This window comes from Strix uralensis, chromosome 5 (assembly GCF_047716275.1).
Source record: "Strix uralensis isolate ZFMK-TIS-50842 chromosome 5, bStrUra1, whole genome shotgun sequence".
Lineage (NCBI taxonomy): Eukaryota > Metazoa > Chordata > Aves > Strigiformes > Strigidae > Strix > Strix uralensis.
In genome coordinates this window covers 3,844,305-3,871,248 of record NC_133976.1, presented here as the reverse complement: position 1 = coordinate 3,871,248, position 26,944 = coordinate 3,844,305, and the positions used below count along the sequence as shown (strand labels likewise).

Here is a 26,944-nt window from a genome sequence, read left to right as displayed (position 1 = left end):
GTCTGCAGGAGAAGAAGAGGTAAGGAAGAAAAACACAGGCATGGGGATGTAGCAGATGAAACCCAGGTGCAAAAGATAGGAGGGAGTTTTCATCTAACCACCTTCTTAGCTGTATTATCAACTTGCCTGGCTTGAATCCTCAGTGATGGTTGCACCAAGCTGGAGACCAGGCACCCAGTCAGGCACAGAATGGGTCTATCCCATAAATGGGGCTGTACAAGTTTGACAGTGGTTTTGACAACAAGGGAGGTAAAAAAAAAAAATCCTCTAAAGGTAGAAACAATACAAAAGAGACATAAATAAAGAAAGGGTTGGAAGGAAGGTAGAGGAAATCCCCCACGGCTCTTGCTTCCTTTTCATGCCCCAGCTCCATCCCAGAGAGTCAGGAAGTAAACATGCACCAAAGGAGAGGTAGAAAAGACAATTCAATTCAACTTGGTCCAAAAGAGAAAGGGGCAGGTCCATGTTTTGGCTCTGGGCCAGCCTCGGTGGCCAGCTAGGACTCCACAAGCCAACAAACTGGTGTCCCAGCCCCAGCACTTCCCTGTCTACCCCAGGGAGCTGCAGATACATTTTTACCACTTTTAGCAAAATTTGGGGGAAAAAGCCCAAAGCAAGGGGTTGCTCTGCTGATGGAGAAAGAGGATATGATCCTCCAGGCTTGCCCTGGCTGGGGTAGTAATAGGGCCTCTTTTTAGGGACACAACGTGACACAGCCCAAAAAAGCAACTGGAAGAACCAAGACTCAAATTGATGCCCACAAAGCTTACTAGCATTTTGTCTTTCCATATCTCCACACCCACTCTTAGCACGCCTCTCCTGCTAAGGTCAAGAGATGTTAAAAGATCCATTTATTCTTCATTGTTAAGCTAGGCCCAGTCGTTCAAGCGGGCTCAAAGCAACTTGGGGAGCCAGCACACGCCTGCTTGGAAGTGGTGAGCCACCATGCAGGGGGAGGGAGGGGGGAAGGGAGCGAGGGAGGGAGGGAGCGAGGGATGGATGGATGCATTCAACAGGTGCTGACCATGTGGGCACTATCCATCCTACTACATGGGCCTGACTGAGGTCAGGCAACACTAAGTGCCACAGAGGTAGAAATCACTCTCCTTTGGTGGGTAATGACATGCATGCTTTTGACAAGTGGCAACACAAATGATATATGAGCTAGAAAACACTTCACCACACCATTCCCTCCCTACAAGCCTGTTCTTGCTGTATCAGGCTGGATGGGACCACTGGGAAGCCCTTTCCAAAAAGCTCCCGTTCCAAACTTGATCTGAAGGTGATGTTTCTTTACTAACCTCCACCCCAGCTCAGCTGGACTGCTATGAAATTTTTGCTTTCCCCCTTTCTTTTTCCACAGCCAGCTTTTCTCAAAGCAGAATATTCTGAAGAATTATTGTTGCTGGCCAAAATGCAATGGCTGTGGTGAACAGCAGCCGTGGAGATGGCCATAGGAAGAAGAAATCCAGGCAAGTTGCAAACCTGACTCTCTTCAAGATAATGTGCACCACTGTGGGCTGGACCTACAACATGCCAGAGGAGAACAGCCACGGCTACAGCTGGGTGAGATCCTACTTCCACAGAGCATCGGTGCCCTTATCCATCCTCCCACCTCTCTCACAGATTTTTAGGCACCCATCTGCCAACAAAATGTACCTTCTCTCTCCAACTGCATTAAATTAGACTGTTTTCTCACCACTGTTGCACAAGGAGCCAGAAGCTGCTGCAGTAGCAGGGCTGCACACCTTTTTGCAGTTTTATTGCTCTGGGCTTAATACTAGCTGTTTGTCCAGGGACTGTCTCACTGCAGCATTGGGAAAAAATATATTTTATTTAGACTGGGGAAAAAACAAATTGCATTTTTTTGGTGTCTTGCAGGTTCACCACCCACAGAAGACCTGACTTATGCAAACTCATTGCTCTCATTTTCAGAAGCCTAGCAAACACTTAATTCCAAAGCAGAAACAAATGCAGAACAAGCAGTGAGAGCACTGCAAGCCCAGGAGTCGTGGTTTTCCTTCCACATGGGCCTTATCTCTTTCAAATGCTGGAGAGCTATTTTTTTATCTCTTCCTCCCTAACTGGCCACCCGTGCCAAATCTCAGCAGCAGACCTGGGGGTAATAACTGGTAATGAGCCCCTGTTTGCCTGGGCTGGTAGCCAATATTGCCTGATGACTGTCCTCAACAGAAGAAATGAAAAAGATCTGGTCGAAGGAGGAGAAAACCCCTGCAACCACAGACTAGAGGTAATAACAGCCAGACAGGACAGGATTATGTTCAGTGCCCCTTTAGCATGAAAATTGCTCACAAAAGATACAGTACATCCTTTTACGGGAAACAAATGACCCTTTCACGCCATGAGTCCCAGAGATAAAAGGATTTAACGCATGCTATGAGAGAGAAGAAGGATGGAGGAGAGGTCCTCTAAGCTATCACTCCCCTACCAGGAGATTCTTTCCAAAAGAAAGTTCAGTTAAATTTCAGCCAGAGTCCCTCACCCTGTTTTCTAAAAGGCAGAAAATACTACTTGCCCCTAACCTTCCTGGCTGGATTTTGGCAGGGCAAGGCCACTTATCTGATTTCACTTCTGGGACCATCATCAATTCCTCATTTTAAGGAAAATAAAAGCAATATAGCAGCTACTGGTGTATTTTGACAGCACTGGTTGCAGTGAGTCTAATGCTTTGGTCTGCACCTCTTCTCTCACATGTATCGCTCAGAAACCCCCAAACCTTTGCATTTCTGTGCTGGGTGTGGGGCAGACCCGCAGGAGGAGCGTGCAAGCCCCCCACACATGCATCCGTGCACACGGCAGCCAAACAACCCAGAGGAAATGAGTCTGCTGCAAAAACATGATTTCATTTCCGGATATGTGTATCCCATGACCGTGCCTGCGATACGGTGTCTCCGCGATGGGGACAACCCCAGAGGGGAGAGAACTTTCCCTTATTGCTAGCTATCAAGATGGGTTTATTTGGCCCCCAGTGAGCAATATTTGGGAGGCTGGAAGCGCCACTGTTGGTCCCCCGCTGCTGTGGGCCCTCCTGGACAGGGCTGGTGTGGGAATACTCTCGTTGGGAGCTGCTGGGATGTGAAAAGACACCCAAAATGTAAAAGGAAAGGCGTGCTGGTTTGTGCCAGTGCAGCTCCTTGCAACGTCAGTTGAGGGCCACAGTTTTCAGCTGCTGTGCACCACCACTAACCATGCCATGAAGTGATGCTCTGGTTGTAACCTCGTTGCAGTAGATGTGAGGTATTTTGCAGGCTGAGGAAGATGCTTGGGGGGAGTAACTTGTTTGGAAAGGTCACAGTTTGGAGCATAAAAAGATAAGAAAATGGATGCAAAATGCAAAGCGAAAGGACATGTCCTGTCCCTCCTCCCATTAGCCCACCCGAAGTCACCACCTCCTCACGCAGCTCCTCTGATTAATTCCCTGCCCAACAGCTTCCTGCTTCCGATTTCAGTACTGCCTCCCACCCCGTCCACCTTGTTGAAACAGCTCAGATTGGCTGAAAATCTATTAATAGTGAGAAAAGGAAACCCAAAAGAATAACTTAGGAAATGGTGGGTGACACACCCCATGCTGCGGGGCTGAGCACAGCTCAGAGCCTTACGCCAGTCGGCTCCTGCTCCTCCCAAGGCGGGATGAGAAAGCTAAGGAGTCTGAGCAACCCAGGGAAGGGGAAGGGATGTGAGCCAGGCCTGAGGAAGTTCCTATTTTCCTTCCCTTTTTTGTAGCCTTTCCTGATTAAAGAGGGGCAATGGGTTGAGTTTGTCAAAGGGAAAGCAGGGGCTGAGGCTCCAGGGGTGGCCTTTGCTGGGGAAAAGTGTGTGCCAATGCCAGTGAGGAGGCTCCTGGTCTTTTCTTTGCCTCGCAAGGGGCTCCTGGGCAAAACGAGGGTTTTTATCCACCCGCTGCAATGCAGCCGTGTCTGAGCTGGAGCAGAGACCAGTCACTGCAGATGACAGGAAATTTGTCACCTCCTTTTAAAACTGTGAGAGTGATCAGATTGGCAGAATATCACAGAACGACATTATTCATCCTGGATTTAAGCTGGGCTACAGAGCAAATGGTTACCTCACAGGGTTTTTAAATTTTGCCTGTGTAGAGGCTCTCTCCCTTCCATCTGCTTAGGGAAAGTCGGGGTCCAAACACCCTCCCTAGCTACCTGCCAAGATTTTGGTGAAGGGTGTGGTACGAGGATGCTGTTAATGTACATACTACCCCCTGCCCTTGCAAAGAGGCACTCTCCATGTCAGAAGTTGCACTTCCAAACTGGCATCACCCAACCCCTTTGCTGCCAGTCTCATCATCAACATCATGAAAAGGTTTTGCTGAGGCCAAAGACCAACTTGGCTTCCTGAGTGAGAAGACGGGGAAAAGTCCAACAGCTGCTCTCAGATCATTTTCAGACTCGAATTCATCAGTCCAATTATCCAGTGCAGGGATGACTATTCTCTCCAAAACGCTGCCAGAATAAAAACTGCTGCAGAACAATCTTGATAGAATTGCACTGCAAAATATTAAAGATGACACCTAATGACTGGATCTAAGGAATGGTACAGTATCCCTTGGGAAGGAAACGAGTATGTCTGGACTCTTGATTTAAAGCCACTAGGCTTGTTTTTAGCAGGGAATCTCCTTTACACAGCTGTGAAAATGCTCTATTGAAAAGACCCCCCTCAGATCGGTGCTGTTCAGATCGTGCATGCACGTGACAGTGAAATCAAGGGAATAATACTGGCAAGTGTCCTCTTCTCTTTGGTCAAATGAAATGAACCTGCAGCCACAGCCTCTGTTCCTGAAGGATGTACCCAATCAGCCCTTACTGGCTGGACATGGAGGGGAAAAATGGATGTGCTTCAAGCCCTGAGGGGTTTTACTCCATCTCCAGATGGAGACGAGCATCCAGGGCGTCCTCCTGCATGGCTGCGCTGCCAGACCAGAGCTGCCCCTTGGCTGGAGATTTGGGGCATGTCCCCTCAGCACCTTAGCATCATCCTGAGGACTCTTATCAGCCTGCAGGATTTTGCAGTCACTCATATCCCTGCAGTAGCCAAAGCCACTCTGCTTTAATTCAGTCCTGGGAAAATTTTAAGCTGTCCCTATTTTACCCAGGGGAAGTAACCCCGAAGCTCAGAGAGCAGGACTTGAACCAAACTTCATGCAAGCTTTGGCTGCTCCATCGCTTCTGTTAGATCTGCCTCTTTATTTTAATCACACAACAGCCTTTAAACCTCCTTGTTTTCAACCAAGAAATCTATCCGCAGCCTGAGGCGTCTTTCCTGCCAGGACTGCAACACACATCCCCAAAACACAGGTTCTGATGAACTGGCATTTTCTGATGAGAAACTTGCTTCATTAACAAATTCCCCATCAGCTTTTTCTGCAAGTATTTGAGCCAGCTCAGCTTGTCTGCTGTTTCATTTGGAAGTATGACAAATATTAAAAATAATCATCCCAAGGCACATCTCCCCACTTGGACACACTCTCTTCCCCTGCAGCCCTAACACATCTCTGCCTTGCTCCCTTGGTCCCTCTAAGCACCACATTTGGGGAGGCCGAAATAGTTTTATTTAATGTACTAATTAATGACCAGCCGGTGGATTTGAGGGAGCAGAAGTATCTCAGCACTCCTGACTCCCATCTTCTCAAAAATATTGTTGTTGAATTGTCTTTCATGCCACGCTTGGACCTCTTCTGAATTTCTCCTGGAAGACTGGTTATTGCTAGAAAATTGTGATCAGAGGCATCTTTCACCCAAATGGACCCAACTGATCCATCCCAGATAGTGCCATCTGCACAGCCAGCTCCAGTCAGAGGTGAGGGGTGCCAGCAATGGGAGCACTGGTCCAGCCTCTCTTATAGATAAACATAGGACATTCCATTTAGGATTGAGTCTCCACGTCTCTTCCCATGGAAATTCTGTAGCTATCTAAGAAGTAAAGGGGAAAAGGCAAAAATAATCAAAAGGACACAGGAAGACCAATGTGGAAAATTAAGGCTCCAAAATCCTTCACACGAGGTTGTCAAGGAGGCAAACAAACACAGACACACTGACACACCTCTATCCACGCCGCCCCCCCCGACATTTTTCATCACTGCGCCTGGAAACATCCTCTTTCCGCTGGGGGCTGGCGGGATTTGTAAGGGACCTGGCTTCTGCCCCACATCTTTCCCAGACTGCAAAATGAACTGGGGACTCTTTGCAGCCCCAACAGAAGTGTCCCGTCGTGCAGGAAATGGCAGCGGAGCTGCTGGAGTGGAAACACAGGGAGCACGAGCCAAAAAAGCTGCATGTCCCAGCCCGACGAGACCCTCCAAAGCACAGAGCATAGTGATGCTCCTGTCCTTATCCTTTCTCCTTTATGTCATTAGCATGGAGTTATCCTGTGACAACCTTGCTGCTTCGAAGCAAGATTTGTGGCAGTGCAGCCTACTCCTGTATCAAGTGAGCATCAATCACCCATCAGCTGAAGGACACAATGTCTGGTACATTTAGCACTGAGACCCCTCTATTTCTGCAAAAGTCACCCGGGGACTTTGGAAGAAACTCAAGGTTTACACTGAGTAATGGGCCACAAAAGTTGTTCTGCAGCAAGGCAAAGCCCAGCTACCCATAGCCCTAAACAGTGGCTGTGAATCAAAATGACACTGAAAATCACAAGAATGCCATAAGACCACAGGACTTTGTTATACACCGAATATTTGGGGTTTTTCTTGTATAATTTCCATGTTGTAAGTTTTAAGATACTCTTTCAGGCTTTTGTCTGCAAACATGAGTGCTAAAAACCTCCTTTTAAAAAAAAAAAAAAAAAAAAGATTAAAAGCCTAGGTTTGTCTGAATTTGGAGAGGAATTTCAGGTCTACAGGAAGGACCGAGAGACTAAGACTACCAGACTGGCAATGCCACCTTGACTCCTGAGGAGACCGCCCAGCTTCACCACCTCCCTCCAGCCAGGGTTGAAGGCTGGCCCATAAATTGACTTCAGCATTAAGGAGCAATGAAGCTGACAGCCAGGTGGTGGGAAGGAGACCTTCAGAGAAGCCAACACTAAGAGCTGCTTGGGTAAAGCCACCAGTTTGCTCTTGAGGGCTGAACTGTCACATCACAGCAGCCCCTCCTGGAGACCTGACATCCTTTCTTCAACCCTGCCCCAGAGCTGCCTCTCGCCATGTGAGGAAGCCCAGGGGGACAGATTTATTCATTAAGACAGAGCAGAAGTTCCTTCCCATGCTTCTCACCCCAGAAAGATTAATCATCCCTTGTTGGCTTCTCCTGGAGGACTACTTCAGACAACTTGAGAAGGCGTGAGGACATGAGCCTGCGAGAAGGGAACTGATCTTTATTCAGTCTGATGGCTTGTCTACACAGAGGTACTTGGCAAAATTAATCTAAAATTAAACGAAGGTATGATTTCAGAGTGGATTAGTCAAAATGCACACAACCCACCAGGTGGCCACTCTTGTTGGGCTTTAAATCAGCCCTCATTTAATTTAGCCAAAATGAAGTAGGGTAAATCAAATTAGTCTCCTTAGCTCTGAAAGCTGACAAGGGGGAGCTGATGCAATGTAAGAAAGTTAATTCAAGAGAAGCCTGGTGTCGGTCCACAAAGAAACAAGCCCTCAAATATTGCATTGGGCACAGGCACTGACCAAACATCAGGGATGGGGCACACCTGCCTCCCCAGCTGAGGTCAGCCTTTCCTGATTCTTGGACATGGAAAGCTCTAATTGGTGTCAGATTTGATGTCACATCAGCAGCTCTTGCTATTTGCTCAGTTTTTGTCATGGAGGAAGGCAGGACAGTAAGTAGACAATGGACAGACCACACCACAGGACTGGGGAGTGGGCCCATGGTGCAGCAGGCAGTGGGGTCCACCCCACTATCTTCTAGGCCAGGCTAGGCAAGTGGACAGAGAGGCAAGCTGGGCTTGCCTATCCATGGCGAGAAGCAGCCTCGTTGGGTGGCATGGGGAGACTGAATTCACCACCTTGCCCTTCTCTCCAGCTGGCTGGTTTCATATTTGGGTTCATGTTGAGCAATGTGGGGAAGGAGTTGGCCCCGAGCTACTCTTTCTCTGCCAGCTGGCCAGCACTGGGCAAGAGTTGTCACGTCTAATGTCACTCAAGTTAGGTGCTGTGCATTGGCAATGTGTCTAGACTCTATCCATGAGAGATGAGGGCCAAATGGACAAACATGCAGATCTACTGTGGGTAGGTTTTGCAGCCAAAAAATCCCCCCAAATTTTGTAAGAATCACACTGACTCTTGCAATGAGGAAGGGGAGCAGAGGTAATATGACTCTTCTTGTGGTGGGGGCTCTTCCTAAAGGGAAAGAGTCAACCCCAAACCCAAACAGGGACTATTGGCTTCTCTGGGTCCTCACAGCCCAACAAGGCCAGACCACAGAGGGGCATTAAAGCTGGCATTAGCAGCAGAGACCTAATGCTCAGACTTGTGCCATCAAAACTGAGGATGCCAACCTCAGCTGGAGGCTGACACTTGCTGGAGGTCTGGCATGGAGGAGGTCCAAGCTGCAGCCCTAAGGGGCGGAAAACAAGAGGAGAGTCTCCAAACCCAAAGGAATAAGGAGACCTCATCCTGGTCATGGGCAACTCCAGTACAAGGGGAAAAAAAGTGGAGACGGGTGACTGGAAGGTCAGTTTGTGCTGGCACACAGCACTGCTGCGGCGTTGCAAAGCGTTGTCCCCTGCTCCATGCACCTCCCTTTCCTCCCCTGAAGGTTTACAGCAGGAATCACCCTCCCACAACAGCCTCTGCCTGCTCCTGCCACCAAGGCATTCGTTTGGAGGGGAGGCTGCCAGCCCCTGGCAGCAGGGCCATGCTCAGGGCAGGACTCGAGGATGCTTGCCCACCCTGAGGGCAAAAAGGGCCAACGGAAAAGTGATGGTGAGGAGGTGATAAGACCGAAGCCTCACCCTCCTTTGTGCACCCAGCGCCTTTGATGAGTCACCAGTCAGCCCAAATTTATGCCCTCCAGCCAGCGACTTTATTTTTAAACTTTTCGGGGTCGTGAGTCACATTGCCTCCCGCAGCCCATCCACACACTGCCCACCAACGAGCCAGGATAGACCCAAAGACAATGAGCTGAACACGCCTTGGACTCGTTTATCCTTATAGGTCCCTTCCAACTTGAGATATTCTATGATTCTATGATCTCTGGTCCTTTGAGACTTAAAGGTGCCGTGATGTGAAGTGGCTAAAGACACAGGTGATGTCAAGTGACATAGGAGCCACCTCCAAGAGCTACTGGTGACTTCCTCAAGCATCCCAACCTCTCTAAGTAAAGTTTTGGATGATTTCTAGTTAAATACTCACTCCCCAGTGCCATCTGCTTTGCTGCTCATTCAGGCTATGCTGGGAACAGGTTCCTCTGCAGGCACGTCTGGGACACCTGCAAACTTTCACCAATATAAAAGCTGCCACAGCATGTCCCTCACCCCATGTTTTTGCAGAAGAGCCAAACTGGATGGCAGGATCCATCCCTCTGCCACGATCAGTCCCCCATGACCTTGGCTAGCTGGGGTTACCAAGCCAGCAGCCTGGAGATTTCCTGTTAACGCCACGAGGAGAGCTCCACATTTCCTTGGGATCCTTTGTGTGTTGGTGCTATTTCGGGTCCCACCTTTTTTTCTTCAGCTCCCCACCCACACCTCCCTCAGGGTGGGGTCTTCCCGGATAATTCGGAGCTCTATATATACACATATATGTATGCACCTACATATATTTATATAGCTGTGCATGTGAGTTGAGCCTTTGGGCATTGACTGGACACGGCGGACTTGGCAGGAGGCTCGGTGCTATTCTTTAGGTGGGGAGAGCCTAGGAAGGGAAGGACACAGCTAACCCTCCCTCCTATTCAAAACTATTTAAAGACTGTCTGGCACAGTTTCTTTCCCACCAAATGGCTCCAGTGACGATCTGGCTTTACAGGCTGTGTAATCTGATCAACTTCTATTGTTGGCAAATTCATAATTGCCTCATTATTTAACTCTCCTGAAACAGTCAGTTTTACAGAAAAAGCATATCCATTTTAGCTCTTTTTTTTTTTTTTTTTTGGTTTTATTTTGTTTTTCAAGAGCATTGGGACTCAGTTTCAATTTGAAGAACTTCTGTTCTTCAACAGGTCCTGTTCTTCCTCTCCTTAATATAACACACATGATCACAGGAATCACTGATGAAAGGCGCAAACAGTGAGAGACGACCTTTTCCACTGCTGTCCTAGTGCAGGATCCTCCAGCACAGCATATTTATTACCCAGCGGCATCTTATATGTAGCTGTGAGCAGCACAAGTAGAGGAGCCTTAACCATTTCCTCCCAGAGATGAAGGATGCTCTTGTAAGCACTATGCTCTGACTCACATCCTTGCTCAACCACAACGCTCTGAAACAACCCTGGTTACATTTTTTTAACCTCTCCCTGCCTCAGTTTCCCCTGTCTCTCCATGTAAGAGGAGATAGATTTCAGATAGAGGAGCTGTCTTCATTTAGGGGCTGGTCCAGCACCTTTCTAATGGGAGCCCCAATGTTGGTTAGGTGCCAGAGCAATACAAATAATTACTAATAGTAATCCCCATGGGACTCTATCACATTCTGGTTCAACTTCCTCCCAAACAATTGCTCCTCTTCCTTGCTTTGTATGTTCTTCAAAAGAAGCGGCTGCTGTGCTTTAGGGCTGGGACACCAACCACAGTAAACATACACCCAGCGTTCCTGCTCAGCTGGGCCTGGGCAGTAAAAAGAAGATAAATCTGATTTAAGACAATTACACTGTGGGCAGGAAAAAAATTGAGGGTTTAATGGAAATGGCAACCTAACAGCACTAAACAGCATTTATGCTGAGAAGTCCCTTAGGGCACATATTCACTATTTACAGGATGATCTTATTCAGAATGGCAGTAAAAGCTAGAAATGTTGAGAGCAGAAGTGCCCACTGGTCTCGGGGCTCAAAACATCTTCATTCAGAGAGCGGTGAAGGTCCCGACACTTCATGAGCACTCAGTTGAGGGAAGCAGAGATTTACTGTGGACACATAGCTTGTCAGTACTTGGACATTTCCCTGCTTTCTGCCTATGCTGCGGGCAACCTGTCTGCACCACCCAAAAGGTGCATAAAGGGAACAATGACACATAAATGGGAAGAAAAATGCCATTGGTCCATAGCCAGTCCTGGGCTGAAGTTGGCCGATCCACTGGGTATGTGGGCCAGGCAAATTGTCCTTGCAGGGTATGCAGGGTATAGGAGCATCCCATAGCCTTAGGTTCAATATCAAACTCCTGTGGGAGCTGGGAACCCAAAATAACAAGTGTCCAACAAAAGGTGGGTTGGTAATGCAGAGAGGCCATCCCAAAGTGGTTTGAGCCGGGTCGTGTTAGAGCAGAGTGGACTTTGGGTGGGCTCTCTTGAAGTTCAAACAGTTAGCTTGCTCTGAAACACATGGTGACACATCTCTGAGGAGGTTTTTCCATTGCCAGGACCAGGAATTTAGGCCTACACAACAAGTAGCAAGGTGGAGAAGGAAGAAGGGTCTCACTTATGAGCTGGCCAACTGGTCTGACGATGCTGATGAAGAACAATGTGCATTTTGGTCACCCTTTCCAAGATGGAGCCTGCAAGGGCTTTAATTAGTCAATTAAATGTGGCTTTGTCATAGGAGATGAGACATAACCGGGATCAGCCAGCTGGGTTCTTGGCTGCTGAATGACATTGTCTTTCCAGGCCAATGACCTCATTGTTATGACTCAATAGGGGAACAATGTTGTCCACCCAGCAGCCCAGCAAGGAGTGAGATTCCTGCGTGGTTACAGCTGAGTAGAAGAGCATGGGAAGTTGTGGGATGTCACCGGGTCGGGGATGCAGTGATTTGCACTCAGTGCAATCAGGCTGCGTTAGGTTTTAATGACATGGTTGAGTGCTGAGAAATTCCAGCAAAAAAAAATAATATATAATACAAATATAGCATGCAGCAGTGGTCATATTCAGCTCCCCAAAAACTCGCTGGACAGGTAGGTCCAGGTAGTGAGCTTGATCATGAAGAGACTCACTGGTTAGGGAGGACAATCCAAAATGGTGTCTAGTAGAAATGAAAGCTTGCAGTACTTACACCTGGGGTGGTCTGGATGAAAAAGACCCCCATCTGTATCACCTTTTGAGCTCAGAGCTTCACTGACATCTCCCTACCACCAAAACCCTTCTCTCCAGAGCAGTGTCTGGCGGTTGTGGTGCAGGGCAGGCCATGGCAGGGCAAGGGAAGGGAGCAAAGGAAGCAGGAAGGAAGAAGGAGCTGCATCCCCTCCCTGCCATTAATCATCCTCCTCTTTCTCCTAAGAGAGGCCGGCAAGTCTGCAAACCCCATGCTGGGCTCCCACCTTGGAAGGGACCCAGGGAGGTGACTGGCAGCTCTGGGTGCAGGAGGGGAACATGGCGCTGGGCTTCATGATAATATCCAAATTACTCTGCTCCCAGGATGGTGGAGACCAGATCCTGCTTTTGGCTCGTCAGTGAAACTTGGACATGTCAGCTTGGACATTTCATTTAGAAAACTGAGCTGGAGTCGTGGGGTTGGAAATGGGAGGAGAGGGCAGGGACTGCAGGTCAGGTCCGTGATGGGACCTGCAGAAAGCCATCAGCAGAGCAGAGCAGAGTGAGGGAGAAGGCATTGAACTGGGATTCAGTGGGTTCTGCTGGTTGTAATCCTGGAGCTGGGGAGTAGGTATGGGGAGGGTGAAGGAGAGCAAATGCAGCCCCATGTTGGGGGTGTGCTACGCTGGTGAAGGCAGCAGCTACATGAACAGCCCTGTCATGTTTGCAAGTGATCACTGCCAAATCAAAGCAGGGCTCTGCTGCAAAAACTACCAATTTTACAAGATACAAGAAAACTAGCATCCCTGATTATAGACAGGCAGAAGAGACAACTGAAAAATCCCCACACAGACTTCAAATCCACATTCAGAGAAGCACCATCAGATCTGCAAAAAGATCCTCCTGTTACTCTGAGCCCAGTCTCATCCAGACATCTCTGGAAATTATTATCTTGGGCAAAACGCTCTTTCATTCCAGTCAGGGCAGTTCTCAGAAATCAAGCCCTGAGCCTGCTGACCATGGATGCAAAAAAGAGCTGAGGCATCAAAAGCAAATGGTGACTTTTAACAATGCTTATTGATAACTCTCAGTAATTGATTGTTGTAGTATTGCTTTAAATAATTAACAACTAGCAAGCCTATCTACTCCAGACAATGCTCTCTGGTGCAAGTGTGCTCCTGGCCCCTGTTAGCTGGGGTCACTTTGCACTTGAGCATCTCTGCTTGTCCATCACCCGTTCCCTCCAGTACCCAGACCTGTTTATGTGGGTCACAGTGTCACAGATTAGAGGCTGAAATGCTCGAATGATGCAAAACAACAGCACCAAGTCCTTCGCCAGCGAGCTTCTGCACAGCACAGCAGCCCAATAAATAGGACACAAACGCTGGAAGCCAGGCATTGCACTTTGACACTATGGATGCAGCAGATGGCCAAGTCCTTTGCTGCTGCAGGATTTAAACCTGATCTCCCAAACAAGAGCAGAACAGTGTTGGAAAAAAAGCAAGAAGTGGAGCAAATCCCCATCTTGCAAACAGCCCAGGCGCATGGAGGGCTGAACGCACCTGCAACGGAGATGAGTTACATTTGGTACCGTGCTGTGGCACACATGCACAGACTCTCATCCAGGGGAAGCTGGCTCAGTCCTGATCCAACCAGATCCAAAACCTGATATTTATTACTACAAAACAAATGCATTATTCCTAATCTATATTATCAATGAGAGGGCTCCTCCTTTCCCTATTCTTGGTAGTTTCATGGCAACAGCCATAGATTGAGCAGGATGGGACAATTTGCAACTCATTGACTTTGGGAAGTCCTGCGAGGTGCAGGTGGCACCAAGTTGCTATAACAAGCCATTCCCTGACTTTTGTGGGGAGAAATATGGGAAATCTGCCCACAGGCAGCTCACACACATCTGTCCATCCCAGCAAAGAGCAGTCTTGTTGCTTAAAACAGGAGCTGAGAGATCTGAAGGTCTTTCCCTGCCTCTATGAAATAAATTCCTGCAGCACAAATACTTTTACCTACTTCAGAGATAGACTGTGAGCATCTGCTCTTGTCAAATTTGGGCGGAGGCAAAATCTTATTACCCCTTGCTCTCTCCCGTCCCTCGCCGGGTTGCGTGCCTCTGCTCAGACTGAGCCAAAATCCTTGCAGAAACAGCTTGCAGGCTGCACTTTTCTTACCCTTCCTTTCCCCAAGCCCCCCTGCTGCGATGAACGTCAGCCTTGAGGATGTGAGCAAATAAATAAATAAAGTGCAACCCTAAAAGCGCTCTCCAAAAACCAGCTTCAAAGCCAATTCACCTATAGGGATTTCCTAGCGCTGGTCCCATTCGCCCATCCGTATTACCAGCCCCCTTCTTCCAGCGCCTCAGGGTACCAATTTTCCCAGCCAAGACAGAGATAAACCCCAGTCCCAAAACTGCTTCTGAGCTGGATTAGAAGGAAACTCTCCCTCAAAGGCCAGCTGGGTTGTGTTCACTGGCTCTGGGCAGCCCTCGGTGCCTGCTCCTGGGGAAAGCACCTTACATCCCTGTATTGCTGCTGTCAGCCCCCCGAGCAAGCCCCTTCCTAATCAGATTGGAGCGGTCCCGCCAGACATGCAAAATGCTCTCACGGAAGACAAAGCGTAGAGCTGCAACCTTCATCCGCCAGCTCAAACACAAATACAGTCCCGAAATAGCCAGCATTCCTTTGGCATGGCCATCCCCCAAGTATTTCTCATCAAATCTGCAAGGCACACACAGCTTCTTCTTTTGGCGGTTTCCTGATAATTTTTTTTTTTTTTTTCAGGGGGCTTTTTGCAGGTTTTTATCAGGACTGTTAGTGGGATTTTTCTGTGTGAGAGCATTGCTGAGATACAGAGAGTCATATGCAGTGGGTCCTCAGCAACCATAAAGCCAGAGCTTGGCTTTGGGTCTTGTCTAAAATGCACCAGCTCTCCACAGTTCCCCTTTGACTTTCTTACCACTAAGCATCGTGCTGGGGCTCCGCCCCCATCCTGATGCCTATCCAGATGTTCACACCATGTCCTGCAATGATGGGAGCTTCTGCACTGGCCGGGGAGTGCATGCAGAGGGTCCTGCAGGAGCAGGAGCTGCTGGCAGGGTAGAGTCACTTTGCTTCCATCAGAGATGCTGATGAGATGCCGTAATCTCCATTTCTAATGTGATCAGGGGAAGGAGAGCCCTGTTTCCTCGGGGGCTGTCTGTGCCACAAAAAACCCTTTAAAACACCCAAAATTTTACCATGTGTAGCTGTCAGCTACCCATGGCCAGACTTCATAATAGGAGCCCAAAAAATATGGAATTTTTTTTAAAGCAGAAAACCATCTCTTTGCTTTATCAACCCATCAGTTTGGATTTCTTCATTTCCTTCCCTAACCCTTCATAAAGGGCATTTGTAAAGGACCATACAAAGTACACATTGACCACGAGGTCCCCTACTTCTCTTGCTGCCAACGCAACCTTATGTGCCCACTTTTGACCACCCCCCTCCCACCAGTCCGCCCTTCTTCTTGTTGTGCCACTTTCTTTGCCAAAATAACAGCTTTCTTTCCCCAACTTGGCTGCCTTAAATCACCCTCTCAGCAGCTGAAGCCATGATTTGGAGGAACACCGACATGAGGAACGTGGACAGTGATGGGTGACAGGCTTTGTGTTTGGTTGTGCAGCCCACAGTGGTGGTTGTATTGGCCATCCTTGTCCTCATTAGGAATTGCTTAACACCTGCTATCAAACTTCTCATGGATGGAAAACTCCACAGAAAACAGGGGTTTGGGTGAGATAGTAAATTATAGGCCAGACTTTGAGAACCACTCACCAGCAGAGCGTCTCTGGAGCATGGCCATCATGGGACACTGTTCCTCCCAACAGCATGAGAGGGACTTGGCCTAATGAAACACAGTGTGAGGGCTGCAGGATCTGGCCCAGGGTCTGAATGATGTTAGTACATCCTTGAGCTGGGCCTAACTGCAGCATATCAGACAACTTTAGCAGCCTTAACTGATGTGTTGTAGCAGAAGCAGATGTGTCCACACCATGGAGGTGCTACCCCAATAGCTGTAATGGCTACATGCAGAGAAATGATGGCAGGAGTGGCAACTGCAATCGTTTTGGTGGCAATGATTGCTCTTGAAGCAGCTTCCTGCCTAATGAAGATGTCCTTTGAAAAGGACCTCCTATGGTGAGGAGCTCAAGACAGTGCACCAAGGACGTGTCAGTTGTCAAGATCTTTTTTTTTCCCCTTCTTTTCCCCCCCCCTGTGATTGTTGCCTTAAACTGCAACATTTTATTTGTCAGGCTTGTTGGAGAAAATGCTCTTATGTTGGATCAACATAAGAGATGCACCTGAATAGGCTGGATGAGGGTATTCAGGCTTCACCAGGTGTTGCAGAACTGGCTATTAATACTATTTTACTTTGGAAAGAAGAATTGAGTTTATCACTCCTATCCTCCCCAGACTCCCATGATAGGCATGCAATGTGGATGAATGGAGATACACCAGGATCTGCCAGGCTCCATTGCTCTCCTGGACACAAGAAGGATTGCTCCAAGCTGGTCTTCTCCCATTGGGAAAGTGTGTATGCACTGCCATCGGCCACAATCCATCAAGGCCAAATTCCCTCCTAATTTGTGAAAGGCCAAATTTTATTGTCTAGCACCAAAGAGAAGATTAAATATATTGCAGCAGGACTAAACCCAACCAGGACACCCATGGCATTTGGAGAATTTTGATTTTCCAACGCTAGATGGGACTGGATTTGGATGTGAGACAAAAACTGGGTAGCCAATTAAAGGAAAACTCATTAATTCTTGTTTTTCTTCCCTTTAATTGCTATATGCCCACTCTATGGGCAGGTATCCAGGGTATCCAGACACTAAGCGTGGGGTTCCTCTGTATTCATTAGACAGTCAAAAGTTATGCATATAAACCTCGGCTAGCCATTTAAATTTCCTCTGCAGATCAAGGAGAGACACATTCAGCTGCTCCATCACTAGTTAATTCTAAGCTGCGAAAACAACTGGAAACTGGCAGCTGAAAAACAAAATTGCTTCCTCTCCCATTTTAAACAGTAAAAGTGAGTTTTAAGAGAATGACTCCTGTTTATTCAAAACCCTCGGGGGACACAAAACAATTCATTTCAGTCACTAACTCCATCAAAGATTGACGCTTGAGATTTGCTCAATGAATTGCTTAGCATTAAACTCAAAAGCATGTTGAAAAGTTTATGCGCTAGGTATCCAGGCCCTTGGTTACTTGATGTATCTTAAAGGAATTTTAAATGCTGTTTTGCATCTGTCAGTTTAACAGAAATATCCTCTACAAGCAAAGAGTGATTGCCACCAATAAGCCCAAAATTAGTATTATTCATTATTACCTAGGAAGACTTAACAGATAAATAAATTAGGAATCAAAATAGAGCAGTGGCAGGCTATATAACTGCTTAAACAAATATGTTCATAATGTGTCCACCTGGTTGGAAAACACAGCTGAAAGGCAAGAGTGGGCTGTAAATCTCCAAGTTTTACAATGAGCGAGCGAGGAGAATCAGCCCTGCTTAAGGGATATAGCTATGAATTGTAAATGAAAAACATGATTAAAATCAGATCGTTCAAATTAAGACTTTCTTCTTCTGTATTTTAAATCGTGATTAAAATTCATAATTTAAGCCACATCAATTTAAATCAAAGCACCCTGCCATAAAATGAGGTTTTGAACCCTTTGTGAGGCTTTAATGAGAAAAAAGGACGTTCTCCTGTTGAATGCAGTTAATGGGGATTTATTGGTCCCATTCATGGGTAGGAACTATCTTAAAAGCCTACAAAATTGCACAGACTGAAAGTCTTGAGGTCTTTTTTTTAGCTGTCTGAGAAAATTTGAAGGGAACAAAATAATTTTCTATACTAGGGTGTTCTAATAAGCTCGAAACTTACTTTTCCACAATATTCCACATGACTGTTCAGGACAGGAAAATTTATCACTTGTGCCAAAGAGGTCAGCATCTCTCATTGCTTTTATGGCATGGGAATTACCCCAAGGCTCGGGTGAGTGTGGAGGTGATGGTGGGCTGAGATTAACTCCTACACGCTTGAAAAATGGGGTCAAGGGTGTGATTTTCACTTGCTGGCTTTGCAGCTGGTGCGATGCCATGTCCCATTTTGCTTATGTGTTGCCCTGGCTGTCTCTCAGCTGGATCAGGCTTTGCTGGGAGCCCCACGGCAATTGCTGGTTCATCCCATTTGCAGTACACGCATCGCTGCCGCTCAGCTTTTCATTGCCACATGCAATTTTGGTGTGCTTATGGCATTGCTTTGGTTTGGTATAAATTCATGTGCCCTTGGAAAGAAGCAGCGGAGAGCACAGATGCTTCATAGCATTCTGTCAAACCAGATCAGGGGACTTCTCCATCTGAAAACTAAACCAATATAAAAAAAAAAAAAAAAGAAAAAATATAAAAAAAGGAAAATAAAACAAGAGGGGGTCATTGCATGTCTTCACTGCGTGTTGCAACCTTCTCCACTTTGCCAAGAGAAACCCACAGGAACAAATTTTTATTTGTTTATTTGTTATTTTTATTTGTTTAGGCTCCAAAACTGAATCAAGTCACCACCAGCTAGAGAGTGGGAAGAACGCTGAAAAACTGCATGAATGAGAATGCTGGTTTTGGAGACATGCAGTCGCAACCTGGTTTGAGGGTGCTCCTTACTAGTTGGGCTAGCATCTGGTACAAAACTTGCTTCCCTTACCTGTGCTTTAAACATTCCTTCTGTTGCTTAATAAATTAGAAATGTCCAACAAGGACAACTTTAATTGCTTATTTAGTATATATATATTTAAATATATACTATATATATGTTTAGGACCTTGCTTACTTGTTGTTATTCCAGTATAACCACTGCTAACTGGATCCGTGCTGGGAAGCACAGTGCATCGTTTTAACTACTCTGCTTTTTCTCATAGTCAAGGCATACAGTATCTTGATAAGCAGCATATAATAGTCACCCTGAGAGCTATCCATTTTCCGCAGGCTGCAGCAGTATCATTTAAACTTTTCCATTTTTTTCCCCATTTGTGTACGTGGTGGAATGTCTTATCTCACCCTCCTGCCTTTAGACTCCAGGGAGGAGAAAAAATAAAAGTGGCCTTTGCTATTATGTTTCAGAGAAGGACTTTCTAAAACACAGTTTCTCCAAACCCTTCTGCAGAGTCTTTCAAGTCCCCTTTGTCGAAGTTACAAATCTGGCATTTTCTCTTTGCCTGTATCTAGCAGAAGCCACTTAGAATAAATGTCTGACAAGGTTGTCTCCTTATTTCTCTACAATAGATTTAATATATCTTTAAGTATTACAGCTTAATAACTCTAAGCCAATTTCTGCCTCCTCCTCAAGTTAAATTTACTAAAATCAATTAAGGCTCAGAGAGAAAATTTCAGCCTTTGCCATTAATAACTAAGGCCTTATTCTTCCACTGCAAAATGACCTTCCTCCTCCCTTTCACCAGTCTCATGAGCCATGTGGCATCAGACCAAAGCCCCCTGCACACAGAGCTTGTAAGACAGAGAAAAAGCTGCTGGATTAATCCAATTTTTATTAAAGATGCTAAGAATATGAGCCAGACCTCAGAGCAACATCTAAAATGGGACTAACTCAGAAATAAAAAATTACCTTTTCCATTTTGGAGGAGGTTTTAACGCAGATCCTGTCTGCCTATTTCTAAGGCATCTGTCCTGCACCTGGCTTCAAACACACACTTGGTTTTTAAACCCAAAGTTCTTATCTGCCTTCCCATTTTGCAGACTTCAGAGTGTACTCCTGACCCACTACCAAGAAGTTCTTTTAAATCCTGAAACCCACTTTTTTTTTTTTTTTTTTTATGTTTTTAAGCAAATACAGGTACTGTTAGAGAACATGAGGGTTTCCAGGGGCAGATCCTGGATATTTTTGGTGTAACATCAGATCCTGTTGGGGAGCATGTATGGAGACAAGCATCTCTAGGGGCCAAATCATCCCAAGGCAGATCTGAATTGGCTTCAGAAGATCCCTCTCTCTCTCTACACTAACAGCAGCTGGATTCAAGGACAACTCAGCTCTAACCTTAAACACCTTGGTTAAGTACCTGAACGTCCATGGCATTACCTTGGGTCCTTCAGTGGGAGGAAAAAGCAACACGACCACAACTGCAGAAGAGCTGGCAACACCAGGACTCCCGATTTTCCCTTCCTCCGCGAGGCAGCTCATCCCAGCTCGACCAAACCTGGGCCCATTCCCCTTCCACTGCCACCCAGCCCCAGCACTACACTGAGGCACGGGACCTTGGACATTACCCACAAGTCGAGCCGTGCTGAAAGCCAAATCTTAACCTGGCGTCTTGCCTTCCCGCAGCTGGTTTATTGTGGATGCACATCTAAAAGCAGGTGCTTCAGCAGCGCTAAATTCCCATCACCCAAAATAAAGGCTCATTCCCCTTTGTTACCCCTTCTGCTCTATGCTGAGCACTGAGGCATTACGCTGAGTTAATTTTAATAAGCCATTTGCATTCTCCCTGTCTCCTTGCAATACTTTGTCACCAAACTGTCACCGGCGTCTGCCGAGCACTCCTGGCCTGCGGCCAAGCAAGCTTTGAGATGTATGTTATTTACGGGACAGAAAAGGTGCCTGCCACATGCAGAGCAGCGTGCGCTGCAAAGACTCAAAGATTTGCAAAGCAGGCACATTTATTGACGAGTAAAAATTCAGTGAGAAGACCTGAGATGCAATAAGCAAATGATCAATGGAGGATATTGGTGCCTCTGGGGTTTGGAGCAACTTCACTCCACCTCTTGAAGGAGAGAGGGTTTTTTTCTCTTTAGGGTTGATGGGGCATCCTGGCATTTTCTGGTTCCCAATGGCTTTCAGAAATATTCAGTACTGAAGGCTGACTGAAACACACTGTGGCTCAAATCAAGTGAATATGTGCATGCAACCCCCTAAGAAGGTCACCCCAAATAACCCACCACAGAGTTTTGTACTCCCAGAAGGCAGTAACATTACTATTGGCATTTTCCAGGACTCCCCCAGGCCCTCACTATTTCCAGTACTATTTGCAATTCAAAGCCAGCAGCTAACTCGAAGCAGGCTCCAAGTCATCCTCGAAGGAACTTGTCCCTCTCCCTTGGCTGTGGAAGGAGGTGAGGACACTGATTCCCATCACCTGGAAGTTTAGTTAGAAGAAAAATACCACTACATCAGCATGGCCCCAGGTGGTCACATTGTGAAGGGGTAGAAACGAGCAGTGCAAAGTCAGCAGCTCCTCCTGAATCATAGTGTGGGGTCAAGCTTCAAATTTATTAGGTGTCATGATAAAAGCTCTCTAAATGTGACTCCTCCCCTTGCAGCACCGTGAGGTTGCTTCTGGCCATGGAAAGCTGTTGTTGCACTGCAGCCCCCGGCTCACCAGCCCTTCATTGATGCTATTTGTACTGCAGCAGCCCTGGACACCCCAGCTGAGAGCACCTCCCCATTCCTGAACACTCATCACATGGTCTCTCCACCGAACAGCACATGGTCTAAGCAGACACATGCAAAATAGAGAGAGAAACTGTGGCCCAGCCAGTCCTTTAAACAGCATTCCAGCTCTTCAGATCTCAACATATCATGTATGACTTCTGCACAATAACAAGGAAGCTCATCTTTTTTTCCCCAGCTCTGTCTACTTTCTTGGACAGGGCTGTTTAGCTCAAAAGTAACATGTTTTTGTATATAGGCTAGTCTCAATGCTTAGGTACCTTGAAACTGGAGCTGTGATACAGGCAGAGCACGTCCCTCCTGTCTCCACCCAGTTTCAAGTGGATCTACATATTCTTCAAGGACCTCCAGAGCAAAACACCGTGAGACTTCAGCCCAGTGCTACAATGGACAAATATACAATTAGAGCCGTTAAAACCTGACGAAACTCAGATGAACTCTTCCCATCCCTCCCAAATAACAAAGAAGTAACAGGAGAAAGCACCTCACCCTGGGGTGTGGGACACCATCAGGCAGTTTGGGGGAAAAGATAGGGATTTTTTTTTGGTTAAGCACCACTGGCATATGGAAAGGGTTTTGGGGCAGATGGGTGATGTATCCCTAAACCCCACCATGCAGTAGGATCTTCAAGATCCCCATGCAGAATCAGGCCCAAGCCTGGTTGTCTCACAAGCTGGAAGAGGAAGACTCGGTGGATTTTCTTAGCAATCCCAAGACCAAAGGCACTGCTCTGTGCAACGTGGATTATTCAGCAAAGCCCTGGGGGTTGCTGTGAACTGAGCACAGGTAGCTGGAGAACAACAAAAGCCAGATGGCTGTGCGCATCGTTTAGAATTTAAAAAAAAAAAAAAAAAAAAGCAAGGGTTGGTCAGGAGCTCTCTGTGAAGGAAAGGGCAGGCATTGCAAGAATTCAGAAACAACATCCTTAGGTGGAGATTGGCCAGTTATGGAAGAAGCTGTGCACGTAAACAGGCTTTCGACAAGGAAGTTGGCAGAAGCATGTGAAAACACTTCGGAGGGTTTGAGAGATTTCACATGCCTGCACATGGGGAATGGACCAAACCGGGCCACCCGGATTCCTGCAGAGTTCAAACCCTCTCATGGTGTTCGGCTCTTGGCAGAGCTGAGGGTGGACGTCTGTCACGCAAGCGTGCTGCCGGGCTGGGAGCAAGACTGAAGGAGAGGCAGATACTCAGGCTCACAACCTGCACATTTCTGCCTACGTGTCGCTCCCCATCAGCTCAGCAGCTGGGAGGCAGAAATTTCTGCTCGGTCATGTCTGGGTTGTTTGCTGTGTGCTTGGTCCTGCTACTGCTTGGACCACCTGGAGATGGATCTACTGAAGGCACCTGGGCTTGGGGTTTGAGCCCCCTGTGGCACAGAGCAGCTCAGCTGCGTGTTATGGTGGGATCTCACCTCCCCAGAGCATCACCCTGTAAGGATGAGGCCTCACTCACCCCATCCTCCCCAGCCCTGCAGAGCATCAAGGGGATCTGGGTGCTGCGGTGGGTGCTTGGGGATGTGGCAAAGGGGCCACCCAGTCCAGCATTGTGGAGAAGGGGGCAAGATTCAGGGCAGGTGAGAGCAGGTGGGGTGGATGCAGTCCTGCACCTAAACCCCAGCAGCTCCTCTCTGCTCTCACATAGCGATATAACACCCAGAATAACATGGGGGCTATTGCATGGGGGCAGATCCTCGCTGGCTATAATTAACCTCTGTCAGTTCCCACGGCCTGAGCCCCAAAACACCCCAGAGCTCATGTCGGCAGGCTCAGGTCTTCTAGAGGGTTCAGATGGGGAGAAAAAATGCATGATTTATATGGCAAATAATAACCAAAGTGCAACCCCAGCCTCCTTGCAAATGCTGAGGACAGATATTTCCAGCCGGTCTCCCATCACTGCCAACACGAATGATCACCGGCCTCCTCCTCATAAGCCTTTAAAGCAACTCTCTGGAATTAAATCAGTGTATTGCATGGTTCCAGCTCCTTTCATCCAAGGATCTTCAAGTGCTTTACAAACAATTCTTTAATTAAGCCTCCTAAACAGACCCACGGGGGTATCGTTACTGTATCTGCTTTGCGCTGGGGAATCAAAGGCATCGCACTGCTAAAACGGCTTGAAAAAAGGCTGCAAAAATCTTATCGAAGTTCCTCCAACAGCAAACATATAAGAAGACACACTCCGCTTCAATGCTGATTTTAAAACTCTCTGGTTAACAATTTTTTTTCTCCTCCTGTAGACATGGCCCCAATTGCCTGCTCCTGCCCGTGTCAAGATTAGTATTCAGTGGATAAAATGGATTTTAAAAAATGCACATCTTGGACAGCCTGTCTTGGACAAACACGAACTTCCAGTACCAGGGAGCCAGCACAGCTTTGGGACTGAAAAGGAGTGTTTTGGCAACAAGGATTTAAAACCCATCAATCTGTAGATTGCTTTGAGCTGGGCAGAGGGTTGATCTCTGCTAAAACCCCTTCCTGCCTTTTTTGCCCCCAGGACAGGTTTGAGCAGTGGCTCTTTTTAATCATTTGAGGATAAAAAGTATCGGTTTTCTCTTCCTGATGCGATTTTGCTATCATACCCCCTGTGGGACAGAAGATCTAATATGGGAAAAGAATAAATAAAATAAAATGTCCTGTGATGACGCTGTAATGGGTAACTCTGAACCCCTTGCAGGCTGTTTGAATGTTAAAGCCGTTATTTGCCTGATACCACGTTTGCTGCATCTCTCGTACACACTGGCTGTGCCTTGTCTGAGGCTGATTTTATTCTGATTTACAGCAGGGGAATTAAGAGGGAATGTCTGCAGAATCAGGGGCTTGGGATGATACGGATCTGGAAGGCAGTATTTCTACCAAAATCACCATACCCAAATAGCTGCTTTTAAAAACTTTATCAATCTTGGGCTCAATTCTGCTCTGTCCCACACTCAATGTTGTCACCTTCTTATTCATGACACTGAAAAACATGCTCCAAAAACCCAACTCCTTGCTCACCCAACCATTTCACATCCAATTTAAACAGAACTAATCATACGGGCTCCATCCCAATTACTATTTTTTAAGATACCAAAAATCTTAAACTTTCACTTACAAACCCAACTTCTTCCCATTTTAGGGGAGAAAAAGGATGAATTTTGGGCTTTGAGTAACTCAGATGATTGCAGCAGATACCAGCCTTAGAGTTAAGCACTGCTGGGACTCCAAGCCCAAAACCCAGCAAAGAGGGATGCCTATTTTGGCCCCTAAAGAAGAAAATCCTGGTGCCAATACCCAGAGAGCAACATAAAGCGCCTCTAAGAGGCTTATTTCAAAACTTAAGAGCGGCGACGAATGGCAGAAAACACTGTTTTGAAGGATTTAATCAAATAATTTCCAAGAGAAAAGTAATAGGATCACTTGAAAGTGCTATAGAAACAGGTCCCCACCCCCCCCATCCTACCACTAAGAGCCTGTTTTGTACCGATCCCAGCATTTTATCACTCTGTTTTGAAAAACAGAACAAAACCGTCTGAGAAGACAGCGTCAGCTAAACGCAGCTAAATTCTGGCCAGCACAAGAAAAATTGCATTAACAGCTCCTACTTTATGCCAATATTAATGAGTCTAGAGCTACTTGAGTTTTAATGGGAAGAGAAATCTCTTTTGAAGCCCACTTTGGCACCAGGGAGAGACGGGGGCTTCACACCTGCTCACCCCCCAAGCCCTAGTGCCACAGTCCTGAGAAGAGCAGGAAAAACCCAGGCAGGCGGAGATTTCAGCCAGACCTTTGTGAATTCACCCCATAGTTAAACCCCCAGGGCCCTGCCTCCACTTGTGCTTTTACCTCCGGAGGGTCCCCCAGCTTTTGTTACCTTGAATAAAAGCACATTCAGCTCAGCAGAGGCTCTGCTGGGAGACATGACCCAGTGCAAAATTTCACCTCCTATTTTATTTTAATTTTATTTTATTTTAATTTTATTTTATTTTATTTTATTTTATTTTATTTTATTTTATTTTATTTTATTTTATTTTATTTTATTTTATTTTATTTTATTTCATTTTATTTTATTTCATTTTTTTCCCCTTCCCTCATCTCACCTGAATACAGGGAAGAAATACCCCACTCCTCTTCCCTACCTTTATTCACTTTTGAAATAAGCAGTGCGTTTCCTTTCCCTGCTACTTTTCGGTGTGGTTTATGTCCATCTCTCCAATAAAACACCCCACCAAAGAACCAGACCTCCCTCTGCATCCCCCCCAGCCCTTTCCACAGCACCCTTAACCCCAGCACTATCGCAGGACCCAAGACACTGTTTCCACCCCCAAACCTCCCCGGCGCGACGCATCCCCACAGCGAAGGGTCTCCAGAAGTTTATCCTTTTTCCAACTCCACCATCAACTTCCACCAGGGAATTGCTGTCCCCCACCAGCTTTTTCCCCCTCTTTTTCCACGAAGCAACGGCGAGGGCTCACGCTCAATCAGTGCCAGCACCTGGCGCGCTGGACCATGGCACGACTGGCCATACCAAACCGAACCAAAGGTCTCCCCTCGCTCCATGGGACCCCAAAAGAGGGGTGTGAGGCTGAAGGCTTTGCACATCGGTCTCCCAAGAGCCCAAAGCCCTGACCAGGGGCTTTGTGAGGCTGGAGGAGGGAGTGAAGAAGCGGCGTGTTTAGCTCATACCGCTGCATAAAGAAACAAGCACTGCGGCTCTTGCGCCCCAAGTTGCGCTGCCGTGGACGGTTTGATGTGCTTAGTTTCTAAATAAGAGGGTTAATCAGCCTGGATTCAGAAAGCGGGCGGGCACGCAGCATCTCCCAGTTTATTTTCTGCTTTTCAGCCCAATTTTCTTCAAACTAACAGTAAAGGGGGAAAAAAAAAAAAAAAAAAGCGAGGGGGGTGGGAGAAAAAGCGAGGGATGCTTGAGAGGGAAATAAAAGCAGGGCAGCTGAGGGGAGAGAGGCTGGGGGGGCCCGGGGAGGCGGCACTTACCGAGCAGCAGCAGCGGCAGCAGCAGCGGTGCCCGCATGGTGCCTCGGCGCCGCCGTCCCCGCCGCGGCTCCCGGCGCTCAATCCCCGGCGGGGCGGGCGGCCGCTGCCCTCCCCCCGGCCCCGGCCCCGGCCCCGGCCCCGGCCTCGGTCCCCCCCCCCCGACCGCTTCTCCCGCCGCCGGGGGAGGTGCAGCCCGGCCCCGGCCCGCCCTCGCCTCCGCCCCCCCCGGATCGGAGGGGAGAGACCCGCGGGGGGGATGCGGATGGGGATGGGGGGGGGGGGGGGGGGGGGGACGACAAGGGAAGGGGGTGGGGGTGTTTCTCCTGCGTGGGGGGATTTGGGGGTTTCG

General features: G+C 47.5%; 1 protein-coding gene across 2 annotated transcripts in view; it reads right to left on the bottom strand.

Moving 5' to 3' along the window:
- The window catches only part of PODXL (podocalyxin like), a 46,818-nt gene extending 20,099 nt beyond the window's left edge, over positions 1 to 26,719 (bottom strand). Inside the window, exon 1 of one of the 2 annotated variants that reach the window (XM_074869685.1) lies at positions 26,596 to 26,719. In XM_074869685.1, coding sequence (XP_074725786.1) covers positions 26,596 to 26,632 — 37 coding nt within the window. In that variant the 5' untranslated portion in view covers positions 26,633 to 26,719. The remainder of the gene's footprint in view (positions 1 to 26,595) is intronic. The other variant, XM_074869686.1, reaches the window with a different exon arrangement.
- Positions 26,720 to 26,944: the final 225 nt, after the last annotated feature.